The 20476-nt window shown below is 37.1% G+C and overlaps 1 protein-coding gene across 2 annotated transcripts in view; it reads right to left on the reverse strand.

Annotated features, from left to right (window-relative positions):
* Positions 1-1429: 1429 nt before the first annotated feature.
* Positions 1430-20476, reverse strand: part of Ets98b (DNA-binding protein Ets98B) — a 39528-nt gene continuing 20481 nt past the window's right edge. Inside the window, exons 2-6 of one of the 2 annotated variants that reach the window (XM_072893715.1) lie at positions 14925-15313; positions 13915-14591; positions 12471-12625; positions 7292-7487; positions 1430-6122 (exon numbers count right to left, since the gene is read on the reverse strand). In XM_072893715.1, the coding sequence (XP_072749816.1) occupies positions 5770-6122; positions 7292-7487; positions 12471-12625; positions 13915-14591; positions 14925-15313 (1770 nt within the window). In that variant the 3' untranslated portion in view covers positions 1430-5769. Of the gene's footprint in view, positions 6123-7291; positions 7488-12470; positions 12626-13914; positions 14592-14924; positions 16406-20476 lie in introns of those variants that run through there. The other variant, XM_072893714.1, reaches the window with a different exon arrangement.

Below are 20476 nucleotides of genomic sequence, written 5' to 3' on the forward strand. Positions count from 1 at the left end.
CTTCCGACAGCATGTACATCTTTATAATCGTATGCCGTTATATCGTGCACGTTGATAAGAATACCGTCCGTATACGAAAGGAGGAATCGTGACGCCGATATTGGTCAGCGGTTTTTCGCATCTAAACGAGAGAGAGAGAGAGAGATAGAGAGAAAGCCGCGTTCTCTCTTGAATTATGCCGTTCGCTCTTCGAGTCTTCTTCGCCAGCGATCACGAAACAATGACGATCCAATAAAAATCACCGGGACTCATTTATCGCGTCTATAACGATACGCAACTTTTCGCGGCCGCTTATGGTTGCTGCTTCGCTATATAAGACCACGGCTATCGCTTCTCTCGCCCTTTGCACCCCCGCCCCTTACCGCCACGTTAATCCCCTTTAACACCGTGGTTAAACCTCGCGCCGACCCGAGCGATATCCACTGCGATAGATCGAAACGAGGCTCACTCCTCCCTCTTCGAGATTTTTATTTCCCCGCCGCTCGGCGCGAGGTGTTGTTGCAACAAGGTGTTAGATTAATTGCGCGATTAAATTGTCGTAAATCTCGAAAAGGGACGCCCACTCGCGCCGAGGGTGCAATGAGAGAAAGGGAGAAAGAGAGAGAAAGAGAGAAGACCGCCTCCTCGTGCTCTTCCTCGACGTTTCCAGGGCGATACGAATCTTTATGGCGGCGAGATTCTCGCCTTCCCTCTTCGCTGAAGTTCTTTTCTTCCTTTCGCGCCGCAAGACGTCGATTCTGAAATTAGAATGCCCATAGTTTGCCAGCTGGATTGCCCCCGAGGGAAACTCTCCAAGAGCAAATACTCCCCCGTCATGGCTATCGGCGAATAATCGATAAAGTCTCATATACACGTGAGTCGCTCGCGGATAAAAAATAAAAAGTAAAAAGACTATGTACTAAAGAAATTAATATCTTAGTTGTTATTTTCCCGTTAAATTTTTCGCAATATTAAGTCATTCCGTTATCAATCTGCAAAAGTATCGAAGAGGAGGCATTCTTTTCTCCATGAGTATAATATTTTAAGATATATCTTAAAGTATAGTAAATATATTTAGGTATTATATATATAAAAGATAAATTTTTTTATATCAACTTTTTTAATATAATATAAATATAATAACGTTTCAATTAATAATAATAATTTTTTTTTACCGGAGAAATAATGGCTATGCGAAATTTGGACATGATGATTGGCACAGATCTAATCACCATCGGTGACGATTAGAAATTCAACCAGAAGACTTTCACTTCGTCGCTTTCGCTTCTTCTGCACGCGATTCGTGATATGTTCAAAAAAATGCGCTCCGTTACTTCAGCGTTGGCGTAACGAAAGTTTCCGGGAGATTCCGAATGATACAGCGCAAATTCCAAGAGAGAGAGAAAGAGAGAGGAGAGGAACGAAAGGGAAATAAAATAACAAACACACGAAATGTACAAAATTCCTTTTTATTTTTTTTTATTTCGGTTTGTTTTGTGTGTTAGTAACTCGCTCCGAATGTCGGCAACATGAAAAATATCAGCGTAAGAAAATATATATATATATGTGTATATATTAACATTATCATTATTATTATTGCTCATCAAAGCTTATCTCAGTCCATGCTTCTCTAATCGACGTATTAAATCTATATATGTCTTCAGCGAAGATTATTGAGAATGTCGCGATGTGTTAATGTACCTGCATGCTTTGAGAAGAGCTTTGATCTATAATTATTATCTCATGCGATACGCCGTACCCAACTTAATCTCATTACAACAGTCGAAACATGAGTATATAAATATATGTATATATATTATATGCATATGTATATAACAATGTCTTTATTTGTAGCAAGATCTCAGTTAAGGAAATCAACGCTTAATGTTAATTAAATCTCTCATATAAAACCAGTAACGCCTAAACTATATGATTATTATACAAACATGTTATATATAGTATTACTCATTAGTCGCAAATATGTACATTTTAATGTGCGTACATCGATGATAATAATTTGATTGCTGAAGATCACTGGAATAATGGAAGCACAATTTTCTCTTAATTTGTCACTTTTCGTTCTTTTTTTCAACAAGATAAATTAATTGCACCGATAATTTCTAATAAATTCCAATATCAATAATAATAACAGTTCTTTATACATATACTTATCCCTTTGTACAAGATGTTTGATAATGGACGACGAGCAGGATTATTCCTTTCCAACAAAAATATTATCTTGTTTATAATATGATAAAACTTCAAGCTAAGATTCTGGTAAAATAAAATTTACTTGTAATTAATTGAGAAATAAAGTTTTCTAAATAATTGCAATCTTGTGAGTTAATTCAATAAATATTTTTCTTTTTGTGAAATGAAAAAAATAAAGAATAATCATTCATGTATCAATATTGATATCCTTGATAGCCTTGATAAAAAAATCTTTTCAGTTTTATATAAAAAAATACGTCTATTAACAAACATTCTGCACAAAAAATTAATATTCGCCTTTTGTAATAAATAGACAATTAATTTTCATTAACCAAAAAAAATTGCTTCTTCTTAATTTTCTTAGCTTATAATAATTTTACCTTAGGAATTATTAATTTAATAAATAATAGTTGATTACACAAATATACACAAGAAGAATCACGCTTTGCAATACCACATTACGCGCAGTTGGAATTTATTCGATATTATTTACGCTGTTATTTCGTTCGATTTTATTATTTCTCTCTTCTTTATTGACTTGCGCAAAAGTAACTGCGCTCTTCAATTTCGTTCCTTTCTATTATTGTAGCTACACCGGGGATTAATCTTGGAGGGATAAATCTTCCCCGCCTACGGGTTTTATCGCGGAATTGAAGAACCAACTACCGTTAAACTTATAAAATATACAATATATATGCGATAAAGCCTGGCACGAAACGAACTACAAGTGACTCAACATATAAATGTAAATTTTTGGTGTTGTTCAAAAAACTAAAATACTTTTTCTTACATTTTTCATGTTAGTAGTTAATAGTTTTTTTACATAATAAAGAAAATTTGTGTAACGATTTTCGTTGAAGTAAACGAAATATTATAACGTAAGACTGTTATATTTTCTAGCGATTATGAAAAATTGAAAGAAATACGAGTTCATTCATAAACATCGATTAATATTAAATTTTTTTTTAATTTCATCACAATTTATTACAGTCGAGTTTCGAGGTCCCGCCTCGGTCTACTTCCAATTTGAACGTTTCATACCAGGCCGCATAAAAAAAATAATGCACGTGTCGTAGAAATCTAACAGCCGTGGAAGCGCGCTTTACGATCTAATTACGCGAGTAAATCCATTTCCTCGATAGAACTACTTGGCATTTGTTCGTTTCACGTCGCCATATGTTCTTTGGCTTCAGTTTCTGCGTTCAAAACAGTTTGACTCGAATATTTTAGCAGCCCAAAGCGTCCTCAGTAAAGAATCATTACGCCATAAATGACAATTCGCATCAATACAAAATAATGTAAATAAAATTAGCAGTTCGCTATTAAACACGTGAAAAAAATAAAAAATAATCAACTGTACTTAATGATAAGATAAAATTTTGCAATACTTTGTAAAAAAAAAATATATATATATATATATATATATATATATAAATTATTTTTATTTCATTTTTTCTTATTTTTCTTCTACTCATCACAATTAATAAATAATGATGTCATGGTGAGCTAAAAATAATTCAAGTCCGACGGTAATGAATGCACAGATGTAATTGCACTGTTCATCAATTGCACTGTTCATCAATTGCACCTTTGCATGGTCGAGGAACGGTTATGTAATAATCGGCCGTGACATTAAATTCGCGGTCTACACAAGCAAAGTGACAAGAAGAAATTGATACCAGTCGCAAAATTAGCATCGTCAATGACACGCCAAAGCGTTAAAGAAATTCCCATAAGATTGTTTTACTGTTATATCTTACTTAAAATATAAACTCGGACATAAATAGATAAAATGAATAAAATGAATAAAATGATTATGCCGTAAACATCCATATATACAACCGATCAGTGAGCGAATGTGAACACGTTAATATGAGTCTTATGCTTAATTATGTCGAAAAATTCGTGAAATTAATCGTGTTAATTGTATCTTACATTAAAATAATGTATTCAAAATTGTTGCAATAACGAGTTTGCTAAAATATTTACTTTCAAAAGAGACGTTCGGTAAAATATAAAAAAATAACCATTTTTTAATAAAAGTAACAGAGAAACAAAAATTAATTATATGAATTATGCAAACAGATATTATTCTGACAATTTATACGATAGAAATGAAGAGATGCAATAAAATTTTTCTTACGATTTTCTTGAGAGTGACAGACTTATGCTAAACGAGAATAATGCGCGTTAGAAAAAGCTAAAGAATACAATGCGCGAGAAAGGCTTATACAAACTACAAGCACAATAGATGGACGCGATGTCGACATCGTAATGACGTACAAATGCGAGAGAAAAAATATGAAAGAAAAAAAAATAGAAGACTAACTTAAGAGCGGCTCACGTGAGCCCTGATACACTTACTAGCTAAGTCATCTTAAAGCCTAATCGTTCATGGAACATACAGCATTTAATATATCATAGATATATGGGACCAAAATCACCAGCACCAGTCATTACGTATAGGATGCCTCGAGCGCAACACGATCATCGATTAATTATTCTCTCAAACGGCAAGCTCTTGATCGATGACCTACGGCGCCTCTCGATCGAGAAATTTCCGTCCTTCGTCGCGATGCTCACGGCACGTGTCTAAGGCACGGTCTCGACACGCACGATAATTAATAAATATCTCCTCAGGCGACAAAAATATTTTCGCGAATGTAGTGCGTGTCAGAGATTATAAAATTGCAAGAGTGTTGATTAAAACGATCAAGCGGCTAAGTTACGTTTTAACGACGATTTGACATTTCTTTGATAAATCTTTTTTTGTACCTACATCTCGTTCGCGACGTGAGCACGGAAGGACGATGATATTATAGCGGTTGGAAAAAAGTGTTTGGTATAAAAAATAGAATGTTCCGTCTCTGTTTTGTCACTTCCGTCGAGAGAAAGAATACCAGAAGCAACAGCGAATAGTTCCGCGCGCTTAAAGTGTCACGTCGATATATACATATATATATCGTGCGTATTGCTCAGAGGACACCCGACAACTGGTGCCGACAAGCGATCGTGAGAATAGAGAGAAAAGAGTCATTTCTTCCCTTTTCTCTGGCGAATCTCTACCCATTCGCGTCTTCGCTTCGCGATGAGAGAGCTTCGTCGAAGCGCAGAAGCGATTCGATAGAGAAAAAGAAAAAGAAAAAGAGAGAGAGAGAGAGAGAGAAAGAGAAAGAGAGAGAGAGAGAGAGAGAGAGAGAGAGAGAGAGAGAAAGAGAGAAATTGCATGCTCATACATATTATTATTGAAAGAAGAAAAAATCTTAAAAAGACAAGAAACAGGGAGAAAGAAAGAAAAGAGAAAAAGAACAAGGGAGAAAAATAAATGTAAGGCGAAAATGGTCGCCCAAAACGGGCGTACTAAGCGGACCCAGCCGTGGCCTCGACATTATCGTCACGGAATAACGTCAAGCACGGCGGATCGTCGTCTCGAAGTTTTTTACCTTACGATCTCCTCGTGCTAGCTCTTCCTGAAGTCACTCGCTCCGAAGAATCGCAGGCGTGCGCGCGCAAAGAAGAAGGGTTAGGGGTCAAAGGGGGCTCTTGAGGAGGGGGGTGGAAGGGCGGGAAGAGAGTTGCTCACAGACAGTAGGGATGGCAGAACTGGTACACCAGTCTCTGACTGCGCTCCGTCTTCTTCATGATGCCCTTCTTGTAGTACTGCCGGATACTGCGGCTGAGCTTGTCGTAATTCATGGCAGGCCTGTTCTTTCGCTTGCCCCAGAGCCGCGCCACCCGCACCGAGTCCTCGATCTTGAAGACCCCCTTGCCACGATCCAGCCAACGTATGCAGGAACCGTGAACACCCGGGCTCTGCAACAGCTCCTTCAGGAACTGCCACAAGTGGATGTGGCTGCCACCGTTACGCATCTTGCCGCCACCCGCGACACTTCCGCCCGCGCCCTGACCGGAAGTGCAATCCTCGTCCTCGTCTGCACGCAAAGAATGAACGAACGTGAGGGTTGAAGGGCGAAAATTACTTTTTCTCAAATTGTACAGGGCTCGTACTCCCTATTTTTTTTTTTTATTATAGAGGAAAAGAGGAATTTTTTTTATGAAAAAAAGGGAAGTTGATTTAATTGATGAAAAAGTCACACATATATATAAATCAAAAAACTTTAAAATAATAAAATTAATGTATTATTTTAGAAATAGTATTTATTAGTGGGAATAAACAATAGAATTTTAGTTATGCAACTTTAATAAAATCTATATTAGATTTGTTAACGTTTTACATAACTGTTTATAAAATTGATAAAAATACGTTTCTTTACTTTAATGATATACAATGCAATAGATACCTAAAACCTGCTACATTTTACATATCACAGAATTATACGTACACTGCTCGCTATTCAAATTACATTTATTTAATAAAAAAAGAAGACGAGACAAGAAAAATAAACGAAAAACAAAAAATTAAAAATTACATATTTATATAATAACTAATTAATTTAAAAGATGATAACTCATATTATATTACTCAATACATATGATAAACATAAATTAATTTTTTTATAATTATTTTTATAATTTATTTTTTATATTGTATTAGCATTAGGTAGAGGCACGTTTTAAAAATAATTATTTTTTATTACTTATTCTTTAATTATTTTTAGACCTTAAGCCTTTTGTTTACTTCAGTCTCAATAAATTGAGATTTTCTTTTTCGTACTTTTTCTCTCAATTTCTCAACTTTGATTCCTTGTTCTTTTTCTTTATTTCTGAGATTTTTTAGACTCGATATCAATTCTTGAAAACTATTTTGCTGGTCATAGATTTAGCTGAATCTTTCAATATTGTTTGCATCGATTCAGATTCTTAAGATAAATGTGTTGATATTATAGAGGAAAATCATAGATTTTAGAGGAAAAAAGGAGAGAGCAATAAAAAAAGAGGAAAAAGAGGAGATAGGAGAAAGAGTACGAGCCCTGAATTGTATTTCGCGTTAGAACTACCAAGACACGTTTTCGATTCACACGAGAAATATAAAAAAAAAATTAGGCGACTCATCTTATTTCATTATTTATTATTCGATGAATAGCGCATGCAATCTGTCGAATGACGTAAGAATCGAGCGGAAAGAGAAAAAAGAACGTACCATCTGAGAAGTCTACGGCGCAGGGAGATTCCTTGAGACTGCTCGTCGTCGTTGTATTTCCAATCGGCGATGCCACGGCACTGCTCGGGGATTGAACCACCCCCGCGGGACTCCAGGAAGCGGCCAGAGTGTTCCGCGGTGACTCCTCGACAGCTGCCTTCCAAATCTCCAACTGCGCGTGCAACATGCTCCCGCACTGTAACATAAACGGTGGTTGTTGCGGCGTTATAATTAACCTAATTAGCCGTGACTTTTGTTGCTGCATGCACCTTAAAAAAAAAAAGTATAATGCTATTCATCATCAATGCTCTACTTGAATGGATCAAAACATAATCTATATGTGTGCGTATGTGTTTCACATTCAAAGCGTATCAAAGTTTGATCAATTACATATCATTAAGATCACGCGGGCGATTAAAAGCGAGAAGAGCATGGAAAGGGGGAAGAGAGAAAAAGAAAGAAGCGAGGTGCGGAACGTTAGAATTCCAACGGAAGAATCGCAGCGCACGAGAGAAGAGAAAGCGGCTCTTCGTTGAGACGCAACGCAGCGGACAACAAGACATTCGAGCGGTTGACCCACTTCTCGATCGTTTCTGCCGAGCCAATGGTGCGCGCATCGGCAGATACGGCAAAGCGATCCTGCCGATCGCAAACGAGCGCGCGAGAAGGGGTGTGTAGGTGCACGCATGCACGCACGCATCCACGCACATGAACACGTTTCTTATTGACGGTTCAGCATCCTCGTCATCGCTCACCCTCGCACAAACGACATTGACATCCAGAGATGCAATCCATTTATCTCTCTCATTGCGCAGATGACTCAAAATGATGGCCCTGTAGTTATTATTTCGCAATAATTTAGACAAGAGTATTTAAAGAATGGAGAATTTAATTGCTGAAAAATTATACTCTTGCGTTAATTTAAAATATTTCGACTTGTGCCAGTCTAACTGTGCGCAACGTTTTATCCAACATTCAGCTAGCGATATATAATTACACTCGCGACGTTCCGAGAAACAAGTTCTCGCATATCGATAATCATCGTCATTAAAATGCGATGCCAAACCGCAAAGAATGCCGTTAATTATTTCCTCGAGAAGCGAGCACGCCAAGACTCGTTCGTCAATTCTGTACGATAATACTAAACAATCTAACTGCAAATCCATTTTCTGTCCTTTCGCTTTTTCGATATTTTACTTTTCTTTTGATTCGCAACAAATTTATAATAATGTCAAAAAAAGTTTATATATATATATTATATGTATACTGAATAAAAATTGTCATTTAAAACATTCAAGGCAATCTTAATGCGACCTTGACAACTCCATCCAAGATCAATTATCGATACATTCAACTCTTAATATATCATTTAATACTCTACTTGATAAGAACCTTTTAACTTTTTATAATTTCCAAGATATTTATAAGCACCAGCATTTTTCCCCACTCTTTAGATATGTAAATTTCGTTTCATTATAATATAATTTTATTTGCAGCAAGTTGTGCTTGAAAAAAATTAAAAAAAAAAAATTAATCAAATTAATCAAATAAATTAAATGTAAGCCTAATACCTAAATTTGCGAGACTGAAAAATTTTAATCCAACGAATTCTTTCTCTAAAAATAATGCGAAGTATACGCGCATGTTTATGAACCGCGCATGAATGAAGCCTATGAAGAAAATTTGATCGCATCGACGAGAAGTTGGAAGAAACGAGGAAAGGACTCGCGAGATCGTAGATAGAACGTGACCATAAAGCTGACCATGATTCCACGCTATACGCTAGAGAATTACCGCGATACTTCGTGGCGCGATTATCCAATTACTAGACGCAAAGCGGAATCCATTATGCACGGCTACTTTTCCGCCGTTCACCATACACGGCTACTCTATTCGCTATTAATTTCCGTTAGAGACTCACGTGTGCAGTTTCGAATAACGAGACGCGTATCGAGAAATTGTCCAAGATTCTCACACCTGTTTACGATTCAAAAATGTAACATGATAATCCAGGCATCGGAAACGTTACGAACTATTTAAATGATTTAAATTTTCTATTTCTTTTTTAAAGAGAATTTAAAGATAGAAAGAGACAGAGTGCGAATAAAATTTTTAATTAATCTTTATGTGATCAAGAACGACTATATAAATTTCTCTCTAAATTTCTTTCTTTGCGTCATTATAATCGTACAAAATAAATATATCCATAATACGAAAGAAAAATATGATTCTGTTTTTTAGAAAAAGTTAATTGAAATGAGATATTTCACATTATAATACAATGTCAAGTTCACTTCTCTTCAACTTTATCTTGGCTTTGTCAAGTTTAGGGTTATAATTAACAGTGCGTATAATCAACATTGACAGTAACCGGTTTTTAGCATACTCGATGCCGATGGAAAACTCGTTACTTAATAAGCGACAATGTATAATGGCCGTATACACAAGTATCGAAGGAGGCAGTGGTTACGTTCTTTTTGTTCTTTTATTGTTAGTTCTCTCGCGAATAAAGATATATTCACGCTTTTGTTCGCCAAATAATCACGTCATTAAAACGTATCTTGTGTAAAAGTAACAATTATATGTTATTTTATACGTTACAATCGAGTCACGTCAAAATTTTAAATTGAACATAATTTACAAAAATATGTAATAAGCGTAATATACGAATTCTTATAACATATTAACAATAATTGTGACATAAAAGTCACGCGATGAAACGAGTGCTTATCTCGATTATATATAAATTTACTTAATGTGATATATAAGGTAGAAATAACATAAAATAAACATACAATAAAATGCATGTAATAAATATGATCTCCTTATTATTCTTAATAAATTTATTTTTATAATATTTAGTTTTATGTATCTATTGTAAATAAAAACACAAGTTTTTTTTTTTTTTTACGAAAAGAAAGCAAAATTCAACTCAAACGGTTTTCGGTTCGTTTTTTTGGATCATCTTCAGTATTACGAAAAGATACAGAAAAAGATATTTATGAATAAATATAAGATGGTCGAAAAAACGGACTGAAACGTTTAAATTTGTTTTCTTTTCAAAAGCTTGTGTTTTTTATTTGCGCTCTTATATACTGCGCTTCTTCAAGCCTTTTTTCCCCCGTTTTCATTTTTGAGTTAACTTTATTATTATAGTTTCACTTTTTAAATTTAATTTTATTTTTATTATAGATTTATTTATCATATAATAATGCAAAACTATATCTTGTTTAATGCATAAGATAAGATGATTTGTGTACATAATGATATGTGAATTAGTACCCACATCGCTCGCATCAGTTTCATTATCCCTTACCGCTGATCTCGTCAAGATTTATTACTGATGAATAGGTGTCAGTTTCATAATAGAATCTATTAATAAAAAGAAACGCCTTGCAAAACCTTGGACAATTTTTTAAGGGCTTCTCTCTCCCTGAAATCGCATCCCTGATGCAAACTGACGCAACTCTCACGTGCCAGATGATTCGCGCGGGAATTCCGATCCCGTTACCTGTCGAAACAGCTCGCAGTGTAGGTACCTTCTTTCCATTTATGCCTCAGGTATAGATTACACGGAAGGAGCGCGTAAACGCACGTCGATTACCAGGAAACTCACTTTCACCGGCCCTCGGCGGCGAGTGTTTCTCAAGTCTTGATCGTTTTATTTCTTCATCGAATGGACACGAACATATTTACTACGCGACTCGATCGTGAATTACGTGTTATAGTAATAAAGGATAAAGTTAATATAATAATTGACTGACTCACACCGAATCCAATTTTCCTGGTCGCCAAAAGTCTTAGACGTAATCATTATAATTTCAATAAGACAAGAATTTTTAACTTTTTCATCCACTTTCGTTATTACACTATACGTTTATTCTCTATCGATAAACATTGACGCTTACTCTAAACTAGATTAGCCAGGTTATAGATGTTGGCGATTCCCTCTATTTTTACTGTTATATTTTTATTATATATTATATCATATTATATTTTTTAAAGTGTTTTTTCATTGTAGATATTTAATTATTTACGAAAATATAATGGTAATCAATCACTTTAATTATGATAAGACGAGAATTTATAATTTTCAATCATCGTTATTATATAATGCTTTACTCTCTATTGATAAGCATTGATACTTATTTTGATTAATCAAGAATGTATGTTGATTCTATATATAGATATTTTCTATCTTTCTAAAGCTTCCTTATTATTTTTTATATAGATAAGATATTTAATTATTTATGAAAATATATTTTGAGATACATATGCACACATACACACGCAACAAACTTACTATTTAATATATGTATATTATGAACAAAATGTATTATTATACATGCGGCAATTAAAGCGATAAGTGCAAAATCTATTGTAAATTCTCGTGACAACGGGAGATAACTGTCGTAAAAAATGCAACTGTGTCGACGCGAGGCAGATAAGGTATGATATATATATTTTCGTCGACTATCATTGTGCTATCGATCCACGTATTGTCAAACGTATCTCTTTTATACTGACAAAACAAAATTACATGTAGAAAGGCTGCTTGCAATTTTATTTTTTTGCTTTGTCGAAGCATTTCTTGCACATAATAAAATTTGAGAATTGTAGCGACTAATTGATTCATTAAAAGCGCGGACAATCCCTGCCGAGATTGATCATTACAAACGCAGATACAAGTATTGCGTAAAACTACGCGTCAAAATTACGAAGCGCGCATGCAATTAACGTGAAACATGCGAGAAAATAAAAAGGAGGAAACACAATAAAATATAAAATTATTAAAAAAAAAAACAAGAAAAAGGGAACAAGCACTAATATAAAATTTATGATATATTTTTTTGTCCAAAAACTGAATGCAAACATCTATGTAATATTGATAATGATTAAAGTATTTTACCGAAAGAAGCTTCAAAGATAAGTAAATAAAAACATTTTTTATTTATCACTTTTAATTAAGTTTTAAGAAGCACAGTTAGTTTTAAGATATCAAAGATGAAAAAATTATGAAAAAAATTCGTGAAGAAAAGATAATCTTATAATATTCCGAAGAGTAAAATATACTTTGCAATTATTTTTAGTATAATTATCCGAGAGATACTATATCTGTATTTTTTTATTATGTTTCTATTCTTGTAAGAAAGATTATAGTAAGTATATTCGCGCTCACCTGAGGAGCTCTCTGGCAGAATTCCTCTTCTGTGAGGGTGGCCAGCGTCGCGCCATCCACGTTGAAACTTTCCAGCGGCACCAGCGGCAATTGTAATTGCCGTCTGGCCCATTGTACCCAGGCTGCCACGTCCGCAGCACTCCAACGTCTGGGTTCTGTAATTAAAAGTCAGAAATCTGACATTATTCTGCGCGCGGTTGCCATCGAAGAAACATGATATTTCACAATATTTCGAGAAATTTAAATTTGAAGAACCAATGATCAAATCAGATCATTGAGATACTTGGAACAACGCTTAGATATTTATATACTTCTTAATTAAATTATTTTTTTCTAATTAAGTGTCAATAATATATTCAAAAGAGAATTTTTTGTAAAGCGTAGTTATGTCGATGACGTGAATCTTTATGTCGCAAGTAATTTCGTGACTCGACACGCTTTCACGACACTTCGTAACTTATTTCAAGCGTGATATCATGACTCGGATTAATAGACGAACTACGCGCACTTACAACAACGACGACGACGACGACGACGACGACAACGACGACGACGAAGACGTCGAAACTATGCCTGCGGCAAGGTAACAAGAAGGTCTAACGGAGCGAGGTTAGTCGAGAAAATCGAGATACGCGTAGGAACTTCTGATGATTCGATCATAACCGTGTCATCCATAATATAATATCATCGAGTTGTACGGAGTAAATTTCTACGGTATCTGATTACAGAGAGAGAGTTTATATAAACAAATAAAAATATATGAGGGGAATTAATGAAAGTTAGCTCTATATAAGAATAAAGAAATTTTGGAAATTAATTTAAAAAATATTTGACTTGATTTTTTCCAGCAATGGAAAGTTCCTCTCATGAATCATACATGTTGTGGAATGATATAATAAGCGTTACAATCTACCTCTCTGTACTCAAGAATTATCGATATATAATATAATTCCTGCACGGCGAGTCACATGAGATAATTTTAGTAAAAGAAATAGAATGATAAAATCTTAAGAAATTCAGGAAGAAATCTTAATCTCAACAATTACTGTAAAACATGATAATAATAAATGCGCACGTGATTGTATTCGTTTATAGAAACTAACGTAAAAATAACGTGTTTACAAAGATACGCACAAGGTTGCGCATTTTACTTTCCAACGAGACAGTATCAATAATCATTTATACATTCTTTAATCAATTTAATCCTCTCCATTCTATTATTCTATTATAATTTTTTATTAAGTTTTAATTAAATTGATACATAAATTTATGAAATAATTCTAATACTTGTTTTTCAAAACGCTCCCTTCGTGTGTTTTTTAGTGAAAAAAAAAATGAAATGAGATTAAATGGTGATTCAATCTATACATAAAAATATAAGCGCGATATGAAAAATCATTCTACGTAAATTCCCATTAAACTTTGACAAGAACAGCCGACTCACCTGGGTGAATGCCGAGGGCCACGCAGGTGTTGTCAAAGTCCTTCTGCAATTGTTGGATGGCCAGACTAAGGACCGGCTCAAGCTGCTCGCGGGCGAGGTCGCCCACGCACTCGCCGGCCTCCATGTCTTCGACGTAGCCGGTGCCGACGCCACCGAGATCGACGGGTCTCAGATTGTACTTCCTCTGGAAGCTGGTATCCCTCAGCACCTCTCGCAGCAGCTGATGATCGCTCTTTTGACCGTCCTTGAAGAGCTCCTCCTCCTTTTGCAGGGGATTCGTTAACTCCTCCCGCGCTCGTTCCACCTTGAGTTGGCTCAGCTTGTCGGACATCTCCGCTAGGTTTTCCTTACGAGCGGCGCCCTTGAAGAGGAGTTCGCGCAACGCCGAGCCGCTGCTCTCGAACTCGCACGAAGGGCTGGGCGAAGTCGAGGTGGAGGAGGTGGAAGAAGAAGAGGACGAGGGTGAGCCGTTGCTGCTGGAGACGGAACGCGGCTCCTCCTTGAAAAGAATCTCCTTGAGCAACGAAGAAGGATGCCCCTGCACGCCAGTGTCCTCCTTCTTCGGCAGAAAATCCGCATCCAGGCTGTTGTAAATGTCCTCCTCGCTACGCGGTGGGGTGCAGGGTACCGTGCAATCGGTCGAGTCCTCGCGGTAACCCAGACTCTCGGCTAAGAGTCTGTAATCATGCGAAAATGCGCGATCCGCCGCCGTTAAGAGATTGCAACAAAAACCAGAGAGAATGAATAACGGTATCTAGGATCAAAAGCGCGGCATCGCTGCAACGATGTTAAAACTCATGCGACTTTCGATCTAATACAACATTTTTTCTTGACTTCAACACAATTATATTTAACGCAAAACGTACCTAACAATAAGTATATAAATTACAAAATCAAAAAAAAAAAAAAAGGTTAAAAGAAACATATTATATAACTTCTTTTCATAGCAGTAAAGTGGCCTGACTATAAAGTAAATCGCGATGAAATGAGTTTCGAGAAACGTGATTTACCTAGATTCCTGAAGAATAGCCAAAAGATCAAGACTTTTTTCTCTCTTGATCGGTTGCTTGGCCGACGGTTCCGGGCTGGTGGGATAAAAGTGAGCACTCTGGGGGCTCCTGGGTACGTAGTACGGGCTCGTCGGGTATCCCGGCGAGGATCCCTCGTGCGAGTAGTTTGGCGACAACGGTAGCTCGCCGTTCTGATACGGCGAACTCTGGTAGATGGTGGGCGATCCCGGACGCGGCGAGTGCGCCTCCTGCTTGATCTGCGAGCTCTTCAGACCGAGCTGATTGCCGGCCGGGCTGTAATCTTCCGGCAAGAGGGACAGATCGAACTGAAAAGTGCTGTAGTCGAACGACGGCGAGTAGCCGGCCGCGGTGGGCACCGTTTGCGGCATCTGGGGAAAAAAAGGGAAGGAATTCAAGATCGCACACAGATCATTTGCACACATTTCGTTCGCGAGCAAACGATTAGCTTGTAAAAAATATAGAGAAGAGAAAGCGCCGGCGAGACGGCCGTCGCGCGTTTCTCGTCGCGGCCAAGGCTGATCGATCCGTGAGCAACTCGGCTTCGACTATAAGCGGCTAATGCTAGCAATTAGAGCGCGATTGTGGTTTTGTGGTAGTGGGCCGGTGATTGCGAACGTGTACATAATGGACGAGCCGGCCCGCGATAACGTTGTACCAGCGTGAGCGCCAGAGAAAGAGAGACGCGAGGAGGAAAATGCCGGAGATCAGTGTTCCATGAAATCTTATTCAATCGTATTACATTGTAACTATCTTGTGGAACACATATTAATCATACACATACACATATATATATATTTGCTCATAAAATTGTACACGGATGGATTATCGTGGAAATCGGGTTCTATAGAAATGACGAGATAATGGCAAATAACGCCATTTTTCACAAGTGTATCATTTCTAACGGATATAATTCTCACGGGATAACGAGCGAATCCGAGCTATTCTGAATCGTAAAACGCGGTTATGAAACAACACATATGTGCAAAAGAGGCGATAAACTGAGACCCCGCCTTTTGTAGTCCGGACGATACACGAGATTCTTCATATCGATTCGTACACGAAAGCGAAAACCGCCGCGGTACCGCACCGGACGAAACACTTTCTCCGAGCGTCCAGGATGGACCCACGATCGCCCGTTTATCTTTCAGCGTGTTTATTGCCCGTCTTGCGTTTGACCCCGCGTCAGTTTGTTACGCCCCGCGAGTCGCTTAAGGCGATCCTCCTGCTGCTTGGAATGAGCGACTGTCCCGAAACCAAAAAGAGATTAAGAAGAAAGAAGATAAAATTAAAATTATATATTTAAACTTATTTATTGCGAACAAAATTTTCTAAAAAAAAAACTTGGATAATTCTGATAACAAACATTGAAGATAAAACATCATTAAAAGAAGTATTTTTAATTATACAAATTACTTGGGGGGAAAAAAAAGTTGAAAAAATATATCGCAGCGAAAAGATTATATGCTATAATGTCGAGATATATCTTTAGTATGTGACAAAATTATATTTAGATATATTTCAAAAATATAATATAACACGCAATTGGAAAGTCAGTTCAAATGTTGGTTTTAAAATATATTATTATATATTTTTAAAAAATATAAAAAGATTATATTCTCTATAATTATTCTAAACTATATATTTTATAATATTTTTCCTCCTTAAAAATACAACTCTTTGTTTGCTTTAAAGCAAAAACTCACAACGTAAAGATGATTCCTTTCAATTTAACCACTCTGCCATATATGACTAAAAAAAATTTGTCATAAAAATAGTTATTCAAAATTTATAAATACATATTTGCGACCTTAAATGGAAAATAGCCATGCATGCAATTTAAACGGTTAAATCACTCTTCGTTTCAAATATTCGACGTAATTAATACTAATATTCGGTCTACTTCACAATTCCGAACATACTAATCATGTGATGCGTGAATAAATATTTGAAGTGATTTCATGTTAATTATACTTATTTACGATTGCTACAAAGTATTTATAGGTGTTCAGGCTATTTTTATGAAAATTTCCCATTACTAACCACATGGCTGAAACTAAAAAGGACATCCAATCACCTTCACGTGATTGTGTTGCAAGTTGCGCAGACGACGGGTTGCACATTTAAATATTGCAAACAACGTAAAATATAATTTATAGAATTGAATGTTTTGTTTTTCTGACATTAAAATCAAAAATTAAGTTGTTTTGCCGGAAATAAAATAATGGCTGAACGCATGTAGTTTGCATATTTTTCTTATTAATATCAATTCACAATTTTGCTACAGTACTGTTATTCAATTAGCGCACAATTTTTATGTTCTACTCTACTATTCATATCTCTCAAAGAAAAATGGTTACTCGCTCGTTTATACAAGAACGAAAGCGTTGAAATTCTGAAAACGGGCTTTGGTATCGTGCTCTCGGATCGTCTCTCGGCGCTCATCTCGCGCGCGGCAAACAAAACGCTCGAGATACGCCGAGTCGAAAGACGAAACACTCTCTCTCTCTCTCTCTCTCCCGCCCGGAGGGGAGGCCCCGGTGTGGTGCACCTTAAGGGCCCATTTATCTCTACGTGTGTTTATTGCCCGTCGTGTGTTTGACCTCGCATCAGTTTGTTACGCTTTGTAAGCCCATTACAACGTTCCCAGTGCATCTTCCCTGCGCTCAGGCGGGGTCGCATCTGACATTTTGACGTAGTGCCCCGCAAAGGTCGACGCGAAATAAACGATTATGCCCAACGGACACAGGTACGAGCGCGAGCGCGGGGGCTCTCGAGAGACTACGTAGAGACACAATACCTCTGCCACTTTGATCGCACACGCGAATAACGTTCGCGTATATACGTGAACGGATACGTACACGTGCACGCGAACACACGAGATAGGAGCAGCAAAGAGATACGCGAGCGAGCACGGCAAGAGCGCACTCACTGCTTATTCTTTCTCTCTCTTTCTCTCTCTCTCTCTCTCTCTCTCTCTCTCTCTCTCTCTCTCTCTCTCTTTCTTTCTTTCTCTCGTTCTCTCGAGGTCTCTCGAAAGGTTCCGAGGAGAAAGAGAATGTTTATCTATACACTGATGGAATCTAAGAACGCCTCTCAAGAGAGAACCTTCCTTGGATTTACCTCGCACGGAATCATGAGGCTCGCGAGCGACACCGCGACAAAGCGAAAGAAATCAGCGTCTAACGTAGTATTAACATTGAGACATTTAAACCTGAAACTTGTGAGAATCCTTTACGCGTGATAAGCATACTAAACAGACACGCAATCTCTCTCTTTCATGTATCTTATTTTTTTTATATATTACAAAATATGAAATAAATCATTATCGAGTAGAAGCGAAGAAAAAATTTCGGCAAAATTAATTAATCTCCTCGATCAATTGCGAGAGTGAAAAACAACCTTCTCATGGTTCTCCTTGGATTTCGCTGTCTACATCTCTAGCATTTCGCAAAGACAAACGCCATTGACGTCACGCGTTCGACTAATCGTCGGTGCAGCTGCAACATTCTCCCCTTCCGCGCGCAAAACGCGGGATTCCGCTGGAGTCACGGATCGCACAGTCAACGGGATGACCTCGTAATTTTCGAGAGACCGTCTCGTTCCGTTTAAACACCGTAATCTGTTTGCGATTATACGGCGGCATCTGATTTTCTTTTTTCTCGCAAAAAATAATCTTTCAAAAAACGCGTTTGTGTTTGGCCTTTTTTTTTTTTTTTTTTTTTTTTTTATACAAGTAAAAAATATATCATTTAACAAGGTCAACAGATAATTCATCCGTTGCAATTTTTAAGGCTCCAACGCGCTATTAAAATTTAACGCCGCGATAATTAATCGTGATTGCAAAAATGACCTGAAAAGAGAAACGTTTCTCTGAATCGGAAAGCTCTATAAATATCATGATAAATCATCGGACTTTATTTTGATATACGCAATAGATGAATAGCGTTAGCATAATAATTGCGAGAACTGTAACGTAACGTCGCAACTGACGAAAAGAATTATCGCCGTCGAAATGTCTGCAATCGCCGCGCGATAACACGCGAGTTTCGTAACAATCGAGATTTTTCACGATCCCGTCGGACTTTGGACGCGCACGGTGACATTTCGAGCGAGAAATCGTGACCTTCGATAACACCGTGACCACGAAATGAGAGAGAGAGAGAGAGAGAGAGAGAGAGAGAGACGAGTCGCTCTATTCCCGAGCTCTCGTTCGCGCAATCGTAAAGATGTCCTCGCGGCGTCTGCTGCGAATTTGAATATGCATTCCGCGCTCGAGAAAAAGAAGGATGAAAAATTACGAGAGACGGTTGTAAAACTGGAATCTCACTGAGACGCATGCCGAAAGGTGCGCCGTCATCCATACGTTTATTGCACGCGCGTTATATTGGGAGAATATATCGCGCATTGTTTTCGCAACACGAATTACACATTTCAACGTTCGGTGAAAGCAGAAAGCTATACGGCTGAGCTTGAATACATCCCTGCTACAGCAGGGATTTTAAATAGCTATAAATGTCTAGCACACCTGATACATAATAAGCCTAATCACGCTTTCAATTCCACTTCAGCTTAATGGATTTAAGAAAATGGCAACGTACATACTTCTTCGTGGAAGATAACTTGGCGAATTAAAAGCGGATGGAGTTTCAATTTAAATTTCTCTTCGTGATATTTCTAATTATATTGCACAGTGGCTCAAGATAAGAGATATGTTATATCTCTTATATATGACATTGTAATCTCTGGAATTTTTTTAAATAGTTCATAAAAGGAAAGAGCGGAAACTACTAAGAGCAACGACATCGTGATGCGCGAGATCATCCTCGATTCTATTATGACGTAAGAGATTTAGAAAGGATTCTGACGTCACGCGTGTCTACCTAGTACACAGCTAGCGATACAGTGACTCTGAAATGCGATCTCTCTCTCATTCTTCATAATCTAAATCCGACTTTAAATGCTCTTTTTAAACGCACTGAGTACTTTTATACTTTTCTGTTTTCGTCTATTTTTGTGCCAATTTAGTTAATGAAGAAATATAAAGATACCTTGATTTTAATTGACATACCGCGTCTTTGTCTTCGCTGTATAAATTCCGCTCAGCAATTAAACGAGCCATTCTACTGTACTTGATATTCTTGTTAATTACTTCATATGTCCCACTCGACTCGATAATGTTGTTGTTAATATGAGACGTAAAGAGGCGTAAAATCCCGAAACTTCTTCGTGCATTTTTCGAATTCAGTGATCGCCGCGTATGTAGAATGCAATTTTGCATTACATTCAGAATGTTTTACGGAGCAAATAACAACTTCGATGTTATTCTTACGGGGAAAAAAATCGACTTCAACATGGCCGGTGGATCTGTCATTAAAATGTCACGCCGATGGAAGCGGGACACGCAACTTGTACACAGATCAAGATATATACACGTATATGTCTTTATCCGCATCATCGCGTCGTTTTACGAGCTCGGATTATTTATGACAGGAATTTCCTCCCGAATTACCATCATTGTGACAAGACGCGAT

The sequence above is a fragment of the Anoplolepis gracilipes genome, chromosome 6 (genome assembly GCF_047496725.1).
Source record: "Anoplolepis gracilipes chromosome 6, ASM4749672v1, whole genome shotgun sequence".
Taxonomy (NCBI): Eukaryota; Metazoa; Arthropoda; class Insecta; order Hymenoptera; family Formicidae; genus Anoplolepis; species Anoplolepis gracilipes.